The 14,622-nt window shown below is 27.7% G+C and overlaps 1 protein-coding gene, 1 long non-coding RNA gene and 1 other non-coding gene across 4 annotated transcripts; 1 reads left to right on the plus strand and 2 right to left on the minus strand.

Annotated features, from left to right (window-relative positions):
- Positions 1–2,318: 2,318 nt before the first annotated feature.
- Positions 2,319–4,328, plus strand: LOC110616798. Its single transcript, XR_002488266.2, has 2 exons — positions 2,319–2,593; positions 3,944–4,328. It is a non-coding gene; the product is annotated as an uncharacterized LOC110616798 (long non-coding RNA).
- Positions 4,329–6,070: 1,742 nt separating this feature from the next.
- LOC110616869 (ubiquinol oxidase, mitochondrial-like) lies at positions 6,071–12,741 on the minus strand. 2 transcript variants are annotated; one of them, XM_043957250.1, is made up of 4 exons: positions 12,376–12,741; positions 12,190–12,300; positions 12,007–12,122; positions 6,071–6,512 (listed from the first exon to the last, which is right to left on the minus strand). In XM_043957250.1, the coding sequence occupies exons 1-3, from the start codon at positions 12,724–12,726 to the stop codon at positions 12,093–12,095; spliced, it is 492 nt and encodes a 163-aa protein (XP_043813185.1). In that variant the 5' UTR covers positions 12,727–12,741; the 3' UTR covers positions 6,071–6,512; positions 12,007–12,092. The 2 variants fall into 2 exon arrangements, with proteins under 2 accessions (XP_043813185.1, XP_043813184.1); XM_043957249.1 differs by having other exon boundaries at positions 12,007–12,300.
- A 1,061-nt stretch (positions 12,742–13,802) lies between these two features.
- On the minus strand, positions 13,803–13,876 carry TRNAN-GUU. The gene has a single exon. It is a non-coding gene; the product is annotated as a tRNA-Asn (tRNA).
- Positions 13,877–14,622: the final 746 nt, after the last annotated feature.

The following is a 14,622-nucleotide window of genomic DNA, read 5'->3' on the forward strand; positions in this document are numbered from 1 at the left end:
TAAAGGTAAAGTTTAATGTTTTAAAATTATAAAAATAATTTTTTATTAGTTAAAGATTTATTCAAATTTAAATGAAATGTTTATAATTTATTTAAAATGAAAAAAATAAAATAATGAAAAACAATGAGAACATATTTTTAATAGAGCATTGAAAAAAAATATATGTGAGATTCACATAATTTTTACTTTAAATAATGAAATGAAATATATAAAATTATAATTAAAATCTTTTAGTGGAACTTTTAAATCTCGTGGTTGAAAGCCAATAAAGGCATGTGAGTGTATTAGTGAGAAATCGAAGGAAAAATAAAATAATTTTAATTTTTAAATTTTAATATAATTAATCAATTAATTTTTATATTTTTAAAATTTAACACTTAAATTTTTATATAATTATTTTGTTCGTTCAAATTGAAGATATTTCCATTTATAATTTCGTTAATCAACTAATTAAAATGATAAAAAATATTTTAAATACCTAAAATATTATCCTGAATACTTAAATACTTTTTAATATAGATGAAAAATTTTATATTATATAAACTATTCTTTCATAAAATTTTATATTGTATAAATTACTTTTTCATCCTTAAATTTTAGTATAATTGATGGATCAATCATTATATTTTTAAAATTAAATTCTCAAATCATTTTATATTTAGTTCGTCTAAAATTACAATTTTTCTATCTATAATAAATATTAATGCAAAGCTAGTGGATGGTAAAATTTTTTCTGAACGTGCAATTTTTTTTTAAAATACTATTTTTAAAAGTTTATAATTTACGTAATAGTTTTAAAGTTATAAATAGTGAAATATTTTAACGAATGAAAATTGAAAAATTAAAAATATTAAAAATTAATTAAATAAGATATTATAGATAAAAGTCAGTGGAGAAATAAAGTATTATTTCAATTATAATAAATAATGATAGACCGATTATAAATATATTTAAGTGTATAATTTTAAAAATATAGGAATTGATTTATTAATTATACTAAAATTTAAGAATTTAAGTGTAAATTATCCATTTAAAAAATAATAAAAATATTTTTATATTTTTTAATAATAAAAATAAATAGAGATCTCTTATTTAACGGATTGATTATAAAGATATTTAAATATTTAATTTTAAAAATATATAAATTTATTTGTTAATTATGTTAAAATTTAAAAATTAAAATATAATTTATTTAATATTAAAAAAATAATGAGAACACGTTTTTAATTAGAAAATGAGAAAAAAGATAAAATATTTGTAAATGAAAAAAAATTGGGATTCACAGAATTTTCACCCTAAATAAAGAAATTGCATATATAAAATTATAATTATAATCTTTTAGTTGCTTGTGGGAATATGAACGTCTTATAAATTTGCTATTTATTTATTTTTTAAAATATTTTAAATTACATTAAACATTTAATTACATAAATTTAAATATAAATAAGATAAGAATTTTTAAAGTCATATAAACTATAAAATTATTTTATATAATAAAAACAATATAATGCTAGATAATATAAAAACCAGGATTACCTTATTTTTAAATGATTATTTTTATTCATACATAATGCACTTTATTAAGGGTAAAAATTATATTTATATATAAACATATAAATTTATTTATTATACATATATATAAATGTTATTAAATAAAAAATTATTATTTAATTCTTAATTATTTATAAAAATTCATTAATTAGCATATTGATTTTTAAAAATATATTAAAATATAAATTTAAAAAAATTATTAATGATTTTTTTATTAATTTTAATTATTAATATTAAAAGAATTTAAAATATTCTTAATATAGAGTAAGTAATTAGTAAATATTATAAATATTTTATAGAAATAAAAAATTAATTAATAAATTTTTCATATAATAAATATTAAAAGATAAAATACTTAACTAAAAAGAGATAAAAAAATAATTAATAGTTTTTTTTAAATTATAATAGTTTTTTAATATGAAAAAGAATTAAATATTTTTTATTTATAATTTTTATTTATTTTTTGAATTATTTTAAAATTATTATTTATTTTTATATTATATTTATATATAAATTGATTATTAGTAGTTTTATTTTATTTTTTAAAAAATTTTAAATTTTTTAATATGTAATAAAATTTAATATTTTTAAAATAATATAATTAAAAAATCAATATTTTTTAATATACACGAGAAAGTACCGTAGATACAAATTATGAAATGGAGAAGTAATAAATTTTTACTGAAGAAAAATACTTTTATTTTAAAAAAAATAAAAATATTTAACATTAATAACGTGCATTAGCTATTATAAGCTCAGTATCCCAGAAAAAAAATCAATAAAATGAAAAAAATCTCGTGGTCCAAAGCCAACAAAGGCATGTGATGTGATCATATCATTACCAGACTACGGTGGGAATCTACTGTGAAGCCTCTTCCCGAGAGACCTTTCCTTTTCTTTGTCCACCCCACCATTATTATTATTTATGTCCTCTCTCAATCTCTTCTTTTCACCAGACCACCGGCTTCAAATGGGTATTTCCATCTAGGGTTTGCTAGCTGGTTTCTCACCCATAGCACATGTGGATGGCTATAAAAGGAAGGTGCATGTTCAAGGGTTTTGTTGTCTGAGTGGGTTTAGGGTTTCTTACAATATGTATGAGGCCAGTAGCCTTCGGATCTGTAAGATTCTTGGGTGATCTTACATACCCAGTTTAGTTTTCTTTGTCATGAAGGATTCCTTGTTTAGGGTTTCCTCCATAACTCTTTCTGCTGGGTGTTAGGGTTTGGTTTTATATGTGCAGTAAAAGGAAAAGAAAAAAGGGAAAAGCTAAACAGTGTGTTAGGGTTAAGAAGTGGAGCTCCTTAAAGTCCAATAGAGGATCTTGCAGGGTAGATTGAGCTGCTGAGCTATGGATACCACAGCCCTATCCCATAATAAAAGGGAGTTCTTTTTTTCAAGTCTTCTTGGATAGGCTTGTGGCTTGCATATCTCTGGAGCTTCATTACCTTATTATGTTAGATCCTTGTTTGGATTGAAGGGAGCTCTACATCTAAATCTTTCACCTCTACTGCTACTGCTGCTTCTTGCTTTCATGATCATATCTTTATATAATGTTTTTCTTAGGTTTTTTTTTTTAAAAAAAAGAGACTAATTACCAAGTTTTTTCTACAGATTAAATAGTTTTTTATTTTATTTTATTTTTATTATCTAGTTTATTTGGTTGACAGGGAATTGGGTTTTTGCTATTTTTGTGTATTTGAGACCGTTGGATCAGGGGAGGATCAACTGCATCAGCTGATGATGTCTTTTTTTTTTTAAAATGTTTTTCGGGAGTTGTGGCCAATGAGGGATTGAAGATTTGAGTGGCTTAGATCACACTCATCACAGGATAGATTTACTGTACTTCTTTAGCTTTTATTATCTGTGCAGAATTGTCTTTTTCTAAAAAAATATATAAACATATCTGCCTTATTTATTTTAATTTAATTTCATTGTTTATGTAAATTAATTTGGGAATTAGGGAGGCTTTGATTAATTCATTTTCTGCCTTTTTAAAGATCTTTCAATGATAATTTTGATTAAAATTAAGATTAATTTTCTATTTAGTTTGAAACTGATAATGGCTAATTGTAGCTTCAATTATAGTTTTGATTTTTTTTTAAAAATAGGGATTTGAGATTGGTAGACTAGAATTTGGGATTTTTAGAAAGTTTCAAATTTACTCATCTAAGCCATTTATCTAAGCCTGTAAGTGTTATAGTTTTGATATTTTAAGCATTTGTTAAAATATTTATTTTATAAAAATAAACATTATCATTAATATAATTATTTTATTTAAATAAAAATATTTATAAATAATTTATTGAATACAAAAATTTTACAATTAATATATGTTAAAAGAGATATTATTTTTCAAATAAAAATAGCTTTTGGTGGCTTTTTCCCACAGTTTTTAGCAGCTGCAACCAGCAAAGATGGAAGGAACTTGACTTTTCTTTCACATGTGGCTAGTAGTTTTCTGGAGATTCGTTTAAGCCTGTAGAACGTGGCTGTCACAGTGGAGGGGAAACTCCGATGAAGGTAAAGGCATTGGTTCAGTTTCGATTTTCATATTTGAATCCGGGTCAGCAACCGAATTCTAGGGCTCCATTTGATTTTCATTTAGATTTTACTCTTATTTTGGGTCTTGGATTTCTTTTATATTAGATTTTCTTGTAAAGAGACTCATTCAAACTTCTGAATCTTTAGTGATTCCTTATCCTGCTTGAACTGAATGAGTTTGAATGAAATTAAAAGGTAAAAAATTTAATCCAGATTGAATTGGAGTTGAACAATATATTATTAAATAAATATTATAAAATTAATTGTAACATTTTATTCTAATTATACTTTTATATACTTTATAACTAATTATTAAAAATAAATTTAAAAAGTCATTTATGTTTTTATTAAACTAAATAATGATATTTAATTCATTACAATAAAATAAATATTTAAAGTTAAATTTTATAATAAATCTATTCATAAAAATAAATGTTAATATATTAAATGGCATGACACATGAATAAAAAATATATTTACTTTTTATAATATATTAATATAATGTTGCTGATATTATTAATTATTCAAATTATAAGTGAAATAGTTAAAAATATTTGATTTTGTTAATAATAATTTTATGTTGATAGTTATTATTAATTTCGATTGAATTTCAATCCGTTTGTAATAAAGAAAATGTGTTTTTTTATAAAAATTTTAGATATATTTTTTTTAATTGATTTTTGGATAAATTAAGTTTCAGTTAAATTTAACAATTTCAGTAAAAATAATATAATCTTTGTATGTTTATTTTATAAAAATTAATTGCAATTGCTGCCTAATCGGTGGGTAAACAATTGGGTAATTTGCACCCCACAGTTTTGTCACTTTTATCTCAGTCACTCCAATTTCTTTCTTAAAACTCCTTAAGTTCGATAACATTTTTCATTCATTCCTCCGTTTAGTTGCTAACATTGAACGTTCACGTGAAAATATATTCTCCTTCTTTCTCTATGCAAATTTCTTGTATGGAATACGAAAAGAATGATTTTTTTTCTCTTTCAAAAACTCCATTTGGCCCATAAACGATTCTATGATTTTCTCAAATCTTTTTTTTTTTCTCTTATTTTTTCTCTCTTATATGATTTCCTTTCTGGATTACAAGTAAAAGCAAAATTTCTTTCTTATCTCTTATTTTTTGATCAAAAATCACGGGAGTTATAGGCAACAAGGTTCCAAAATCTTTCAAGAGAAGTTAGAGCCTTGAGTTAGAGCCTTCCAGAAATGTATGGAGGGGACAAGAGGCATAAACAAGTTGCAGTTTGAGAGGGGAGATGCACGGGCTCTTCTTGAAGAAATCAGACAAGAACTGAATTATGAGTAGGACCTGAATGCCAATCTTCGATTGCAGCTGCAGACTCAGGAATCAAATGCTGAGCTCATACTTGCTCTCAAGGACCTAGAAGAAATGTTGGAGTTGGAGCAGAAAAATGGGGAAACACCTGAACCTTCAAATAAATCAAGATCCTCTGAGATTGCTGCGTCACGAAGTGATACCGACGATGATGAAGAGCAAAAGGCATTGGAAAAACTCGTAAAGGAGCACAGAGATGCTAAAGAAACATGCCTGCTGGAGCAAAGAATAATTTATCTGAGCAGTGAGATAGAGATGTGTAGGAGGGACAACGATGAGCTAGAGATCCAAATGGAGCAGCTTGCACTTGACTATGAGATTTTGAAGCAGGAGAACCATGAAATGTCATATAAGTTAAAGCAAAGTGAGCAGCAAGACCAACTGAAGTTGCAGTATGAATGCTCTTCTTTCGCCAATATAAATGAACTACAAGACCAGATTGAAAGCTTGGAAAATGAACTCAAGAAGCAGTCCGAAGAATACTCCTTGTCTATGGTGACCATAAATGAACTGAAAACCTATATAAAAATGACTAACAAAAACTGAATAAATAACCAAAAACTGATCTTTTTTTTTGAAATTATTAATCAATAACCCAACTGAATCAAACCCAAACAAGATAACTGAATTGTATGATCTTCCTGTCTGAACAAAAAATTATGTAGAACAATAAAAAAAAAGGGAATCAAAGGATGAGCAAGTGATAATCACAGAAGCAAAGTGATTAACATCACGATGATGAGCTTCATCAACACGGATCACTATTAAAACATCCAGCAAAGTTGCATCCTTCGGCAGCCTCCAGTAATCTATTGCAATAGCAGGAGCTGCAACATTTTCAGTTTGACCCTTATTGATATCACTCTTCTATAAGCTCTGTATACGAATGTACAGCTTCTTCCTCCAAATACCCAGTAATTCTGTGAGCCAATTTGGGAGAAAGCATATAAACAACAAAGAACACTCCCTGCACTGCAAGCTCTCGTACCATTTTGGCTTCACAAGCTCCACCATTGTCATCAGATGCATCCTCTCATTCTCAGATTCCTCAAGCAGAGCTTTAATCCTGTTGGATATTTAACAAATTATCTCAAAAAAATCATAAAAATATTTTGAAATAAGTTGCAGATTTTAAGTTGGTTAAAAGGATTTTTTCCACTTTAAATTATCTTAATCCTTATCCTAACTAAACCAGATTTTTTATTTGATTTTGTGGATATCTTAAATCTTTATCTTAACTGAATAATATTTTATCTGATATTGTGGATTTGAATAACCATAAGCACTATAAATAGGAGTGCATTTATGTGTTATGGGATACACACAAAAAACTAAATACTTCTCTTTTCTCTCTATTGTTTCTTCTCTATTTCTGGGTAATTAAACATAAGCTGCTGTTCTTGCTCCTGGGTTACTTGTAATTCAGAAGGCTTGTTAAATCCTGGAGGATACGCAACTGTAGGCAAATTATCCTTAAGGACAGTGATTATTATCACGCCTCAAGCAATATTCTGCTCATCTTTTATTTATTTTCTCTATCTTTTTCTACCATTTTCCAACAATCTTAAGGATAATGGTTGAAATTACTTCTCCCCAAAATACTTTCATTACTGGACCTGTTGATCCTTCTGCCACTGTCATTCCAAGTGGTGATCCCGCTGCAATAATGCAACCTGCCATGACAATGTCCAAGCCATTCCCAGATGTCTCCAAAATTGAACAATTCAATGGTGACAATTTCAAACGCTGGCAAGAACGTGTATTTTCAGTTCTTGATATACATGGAGTTGCTTTTGCTCTCATCGATGCGAAACCTGCAGAAACTTCCAACAAACAATGGGAATTATGGGTTCATGCTAATAAGGTATGTAGGTACACTATTATTAGCACATTATCTAACGATCTCTTTGATGTTTATTGCTCTTATAAAGAAGCAAAACAAATATGGGAGTTCATAATTGCCAAATATACTGCTGAGGATGTTGGCAAACAGAAATTTACTATTGGCAAATTTTACAAATGGGAGATGGTGGATGATAAAGATATAAAGGCACAAATCAATGAATACCACAAACTGATTGAGGACCTGAAATCAGAAAATATAACACTTCAAGAGGAGCTTGTTGCTGGTTTGCTGATTGAAAAATTACCGATTTCGTGGAACGACTACAAGCAGCAACTCAAGCATAAACATAAGCAGCTGTCCCTTTCTGAGCTTATTACTCATATCATCATAGAAGATACAAACAAGAAAGAGATCAAGAAAGCTAAAGGAAAAGAGATCGCTGCCAACGCCAACCTCATTCAAGACAAGCCACACTACCAAAACAAAAGGTATGAAAAGAAATATGATTATAAACCAAAAATTAATAATCATACTTTTAAGAAAAAAGGCAGTTGTTTTGTGTGTGGCAAGCCAGGCCATTATGCACCTCAATGCAGGAAAAGAATGGGGAGAAATGACAATCCTGCTAAACCAAAGGCAAATTTGGTGGAAGCAGATGACATAATTGCTGCGGTCATTTCTCAAGCCAATCTTGTGGCTAGTGTGAATGAATGGGTCATAGACTCAGGTGCTACGAGGCACATTTGTGCAAATAGAAGTGCCTTTTCATCCTACACTCAAGCTAGTGCAGGAGAAGATTCTGTGTTTCTTGGTGACTCAAGGACTACACAAGTTCTTGGAAAAGGCAAAGTGCTTCTTCGTCTCACATCTGACAAATTTTTAAAACTGAATGAGGTGCTACATGTCCCTGAAATTCGAACTAATCTGATTTTTGTTGCTCTGCTTGGTAAAAATGGAGTGAAAGTTGCATTTGAATCTGACCAAGTAGTTATAACTAAAAATAATGTGTGTGTAGGTAAGGGATATTGTAATAATGGACTATTTGTATTGAATGTTTCCAAGATTGTTAATGATGAAAATATTGATTCTTTTGCTTACTTGATTGATTCTTTTAAATTATGGCATGATAGGATGGGTCATGTAAGTTTACCTTATATTAAGAAGATGCATGCAATTGGACTTATATCTAATATTAATTATTCATGTTTAGATAAATGTGAAGTATGTGCTGAATCAAAACAAACAAAGAAAACTTGTGCTTCTATTTTTAGAGAAACAGAATTATTAAATTTAATTCATATTGATTTAGGAGATTTAAAACAAACTATGACTAGAGGTGGAAAAAGGTACTATGTAACTTTTATTGATGATTTTTCTAGATATACTAAAGTATATTTATTAAGAAATAAAGATGAAGCCTTTGACATGTTTCTTGCATATAAAAATGAAGTAGAAAATCAATTAAATAGAAAAATTAAAAGAATTAGATCAGATAGAGGAGGTGAATATGTCTTACTTAATGATTATTATAAAAAATATGGCATAATCCACGAAATTACCCCACCATATTCACCTGAATCAAATGGGGTAGCAGAAAGAAAAAATAGAACTTTAAAGGAAATGATGAATTGTTTACTTGTTAGTTCTAATGCACCAGATAATTTATGAGGTGAAGCCATTTTATCTGTATGTCATTTACAAAATAGAATTCCTTATAAAAAAACTGGTATTACACCTTATGAATTATGGAAGGGTTATCCTCCTAACTTAAAATATTTAAAAGTGTGGGGGTGTTTAGCCAAAGTTATGCTTCCTGAACCAAAGAAAAGGAAAATTGGTGCAAAAACTTCTGATTGTTTATTTATTGGTTATGCTAATTGTAGTGCTGCATATAGATTTCTTGTGCTCAAAAGTGATGTTTTGGATTGTAACACTATTATTGAAACTAAAAATGCTGAGTTTTTTGAAAATATTTTTCCTCTAAGAAATAAAGTTATTTCTAATGCATCTGTTAGTGAAAATATAAATGAAAGTGAAATTGAAGAGTTAAGAAGATCAAAAAGACAAAGGAAAGAAAAATCATTTGGAAATGATTTTTATGTTTATCTTTTGGAAGATGATCCTTTAACTTTTTCAGATGCAATTTCTTCTTCTAATGCATTATTTTGGAAAGAAGCTATTAAAGTTGAAATTGATTCTATTTTAAAAAATAATACTTGGGAACTTGTTGATCTACCACGTGGAGCAAAACCAATTGGTTGCAAATGGATTTTCAAAAAGAAATTAAATCTTGACGGTTCAATTGATAAATACAAAGCTAGACTTGTTGCAAAAGGTTTTACTCAAAAACAAAATATTGACTATTTTGATATATATGCTCCTGTTACTAGAATTTCTTCAATTAGAATTTTAATTGCTTTGACTTCTATTTACAAACTTTATATCCATCAGATGGATGTAAAAACTGCATTTTTAAATGGTGATTTGGAAGAAGAGATCTATATGGTACAACCAGAAGGTTGTATTGTTTTAGGTTAAGAAAATAAAGTTTGTAAATTGCTTAAGTCTTTATATGGTTTAAAACAAGCACCAAAACAGTGGCATGAAAAATTTGACCAAGTTTTGTTAAGTAATGGTTTTTCTTCTATTGAGGTTGATAAATGTGTGTATACAAAACTTATTGGAAATGATTGTGTAATTATATGCTTATATGTGGATGATATGCTCATTTTCGGTTCATGTCTTGATATAGTTCAAGAAACAAAACAATTTTTATCTTCTAAATTTGAAATGAAAGACATGGGAGAAGCTAAAGTAATTTTGGGTGTGAAAATTGTACGAAATGATCATGGGTTAATGTTGACTCAAGAAAATTATGTTGAAAAACTTCTAAAGAAATTTGAGAATTTTGATGTGAAACCTGTAAACACTCCATTTGATGCTAACAGTCAGTTAAAGAAAAATGTTGGAGATGCTATATCCCAGTCTAAATATGCTCAAATTATTGGAAGTTTAATTTATTTGATGAATTTTACTCGACCAGATATAGCTTATGCAGTGTGTAGACTGAGCAGGTACACTCAAAGTCCTAACCATGATCATTGGAATGCTTTGGTACGTTTAATGAAATATTTGAGAGGTACCATAAATTATGGTATTCTATATAGTGGATTTCCCGCTGTGCTAGAAGGGTATAGCGATGCAAATTGGATTTCAGATTCAGATGAGATCAAATCCACTAGTGGTTATATTTTCACCCTAGGTGGTGGAGCAATATCGTGGAAATCAGCAAAACAAACTGTTATTGCTAGATCAACCATGGAATCAGAGTTTATTGCTCTAGATTTGATTGGTAATGAGGCCGAGTGGTTGAAAAACTTCTTGGCAGGCATTCCATTAGGAATGAAACCAACACCTTCTGTGTCTATTCATTGTGATTGCCAAGCTGCAATAGCTATTGCAAAAAATAAAACCTTTAATGGTAAAAATAGACACATTCGGTTGAGACAAAATGTGGTAAAGCAGCTGCTAAAAGATGGAGTTATATCTATTGATTATGTGAAATCAGAAGTGAATTTGGCCGATCCTCTGACTAAACCCTTGGGAAAGAAATTAATAAACGAAACATCGAGGGGTATGGGACTACAGCCTGTTGGAGGAAGTCAACAATGATGGTAACCCAACCTATATGATTGGCGATCCCATGAAATAGGTTCATATGGGTAATAACAAATCATTAGTTGATTTCAGCACTTTATAAAGTCCTACCTATGGTGTTAGTGCTAAAACTGCAAAGAAAGTGAGGTTGAGTTAAAACTCTTAATTATTTCCATATCCTTTATAGGTGGTGTATAATCTGCAGTATACACTTGATGGAATGACCTATATGAGAGTGGAGTGGAGCCGCTCCTATGAAATTGAAGGCAAATTTCTAGAGCTCTCATGAACTTCCAGGCATGCGCATGGCTTATTAGCGCAACACCGCGTCAAACAGCAGAATTATAAAAGTACATTGTGATTGGTGAAAAGTTTAATTTACACTAAGAATTGTTTGGTTCATAGAAGCTTAAACTTCACCAAATATTCAGTAAATTATCTTTCACTTAATCAAATTTTGGTTCATAGTCCAAAAGACACCAAAATTAATACATTGTACTGTACCCAGAAAATATTTTACTTAAATTTATGTTTCAATTCTTTTGAAATAAGTGGGGGATTGTTGGATATTTAACAAATTATCTCAAAAGAATCATAAAAATATTTTGAAATAAGTTGCAGATTTTAAGTTGGTTAAAAGGATTTTTTCCACTTTAAATTATCTTAATCCTTATCCTAACTAAACCAGATTTTTTATTTGATTTTGTGGATATCTTAAATCTTTATCTTAACTGAATAATATTTTATCTGATATTGTGGATTTGAATAACCATAAGCACTATAAATAGGAGTGCATTTATGTGTTATGGGATACACATAAAAAACTAAATACTTCTCTTTTCTCTCTATTGTTTCTTCTCTATTTCTGGGTAATTAAACATAAGCTGTTGTTCTTGCTCCTGGGTTACTTGTAATTCAGAAGGCTTGTTGAATCCTGGAGGATACGCAACTGTAGGCAAATTATCTTAAGGACAGTGATTATTATCACGCCTCAAGCAATATTCTGCTCATCTTTTATTTATTTTCTCTATCTTTTTCTACCATTTTCCAACAAATCCAACCACCACTTTGCTGGAATCTGTGTAGAGACCTCAAGTGCAGCAGCATCCCTCCTACCATGCCAGGCACAGCAGCCACAGTTTATCACATCATGGCGTGGCAGCCATACCGTTTCTGCAATATGTTTGATAAATTTATTCAATGAACCAGACAATTTTACACAAAAATCTAATAAACAAACCAGGACTCGAAGCAGTTTCACTGTCCTGTACGCAAACTTATCGAGAAATGTCTTTGGCACATGATGCTTTGTCAGATCAATTGATGTGTTGGACTGGTAAGTCTCCCATGGCTACACAAGCAAAAGCACAAAGTTTACTATGGCTTAATAAGCAGAGCAGAAAATTTTTTGGAAAAGTTTACATACCATGAAGCAATTCCATGGCCACTCAGTACCATCTTCTCTCAAGATCTTAGGCCTCGAGATGCCCCAGTAACTCGAAATGACCGCATCGTTAATCGTCTTCACCGATTCCGCTTCCATCTCCGCTTGCTTCGCGTCCTTCTCAGTCAAATTGGTCTCCGCCGATGTGCTCATCATCCTTCTCCAATAAAACACACCAAACAACGAGCCATTTCGGCTCCTAAGCTCCGTCCAAATTTCCGTCGGCTTCAAAATATCAGCCGTCGTTGCTGCCGTGGCCGTCGAGATATACCTGCTGTCACTTCCACTATTTAGCAAGCCTCGCACCACCGAACTAAACACCAAGTGGTTCATCAACTTCTAATTAAGATTATGATTTATTAGAAAAAAAAAGTAAAAAATATTCTGCACAATGCAATTTAACAATTTAAATGAATTTAAATATATTTTTATAAAATTACGTAATGTTTATTTTTTTCAATAAAAAATTTATAAATAAAAAAAATTGAATTTTTTCAATTTCAAATAGAAAAACTGTTAAAAAAGTTATCAATTAAATCAAATTCTTAATTTTAAATGAAGAATTAAAGTATTTTTAAATGGTTAATTTAGTTCTAATTTTTCTTAAATGTGATTTAATTCATTATGAAATTAAAAAATGGAGTTTTTTTTAATTATAATATTTTAGGAAATTAAGTTTAAAAGTTAAAATTGAATTTTAGTTGGCATTTTATACATTAATTTAAACAAAAATTTAAAAATGAATTAAATTAAGTTTAAATAGCCATTTGACTTTTTTACCAAAATATTGCATTATATTATATAATAGAAATTAAAATCTTATATTTAGTTTTCATTTATTTATAAAAAATAACTTATATTTAAAAAAATTTTCATAAAAAATATATTTCAACGAGATAATTCATTTTTATTATTTAATTTTAATTTAAAAAATAAAATTTATTAACAAATTTATATACAAGATCTTAATAAAAATTATATAGAATATAGAAAAAGTTATTTTTATATTTTGCTAATGAATTATAAAATTTTAAATGTTTTTAAAAATGAAAATTGGCATTACATAAGATAATGGAATATTAATATAATTGCTCAAAATTTTAATTTTCTAGTTATTAAAACTACTCAATTTTTTGATATATGAATAGAAAATTAATATATTAAGCATTCATTTATTCACAGAAGATAACTTATATTTAAAAAAAATTTCATAAAAAATATTTTTTAATAAAATAATTTATTTTTTATTATTTAATTTTAATTTTAAAATAAAATATATCAATAAATTTATATATTAATATGCTAATAACATTCTCAAACTACAAAAATTGACTTGACTTTATTTTCTTTTGACATAAAGACTTTCAATTTTTTTTTTTATTAAAAAAAATAAAAAGAATACAATTATTCGCTAGAAGGAGGGCTTGAACCTCCGACCTTGTGGTTAACAGCCACACGCTCTAACCAACTGAGCTATTCCATCTGTGTTCTAGGAACTTCTGCAATAAATTTTAATAATTTCTAATTCTTTCTTTTAGAGTGCAAATTTAAAAACCTCCTGTTATTTCATGAAAATTTTTTTTTTAAATATATTATTTATTCTCTAATGTTTAGAGTTTAAAAAAAAACTTATAAATAAAAAAATAATATTTTATAATTAAGAATGGTTATTGAATGTACACATTTATTTGATCCGTCCGAATTCGTTTTGATTTCAAATTTAAAGTATTCACTTATAATTTTGAATTCGAAAAATTTATTATCTTATTTCACTATAGAAAGATATATATATATATATATATATATATATATATATATATATATATATATATATATTAATATCTTTTATTTTTTAAATTATAATTATATTTGATAAACATATGAAGTTTAAATGTTTTAGTTAACCATAATTTTATTTTTTTTCTCATATCTTATTTTAGTTTAGAAATTGAGAGGCTTAATTTCTTGAATTTTGGGTTCAATCAAGTTTCAATTGAAATTTTCAATAATACTTTAGATAAAAAAATTAAAAATATTGATTTAGTAAGATTTGAATTAGCAAGTATGTGGGAGGCATGGAAGGAGCAGAATCATTTCATTTAAGATATCAAATGTGGAGTGGAAAAAAATAATTTATGGAATTAAATTAAATTAATTTAATTAATGTTTGTATAAAAAAACTCTTTTTTAGTTCTATCTATTATATTTTCATATAAATACTAAATCGAC

The sequence above is a fragment of the Manihot esculenta genome, chromosome 6 (assembly GCF_001659605.2).
Source record: "Manihot esculenta cultivar AM560-2 chromosome 6, M.esculenta_v8, whole genome shotgun sequence".
NCBI classification, from domain to species: Eukaryota; Viridiplantae; Streptophyta; class Magnoliopsida; order Malpighiales; family Euphorbiaceae; genus Manihot; species Manihot esculenta.

What these genes read in the sequence shown, in the direction of transcription:
- LOC110616869 (XM_043957249.1), bottom strand. Translation starts at nt 12,726, where the DNA reads ATGAACCACTTGGTGTTTAGTTCGGTGGTGCGAGGCTTGCTAAATAGT. An exon ending in GGCCATGGAATTGCTTCATG is followed by an intron (nt 12,301 to 12,375) that starts GTATGTAAACTT and finishes TTGCTTGTGTAG; the next exon opens with CCATGGGAGACTTACCAGTC.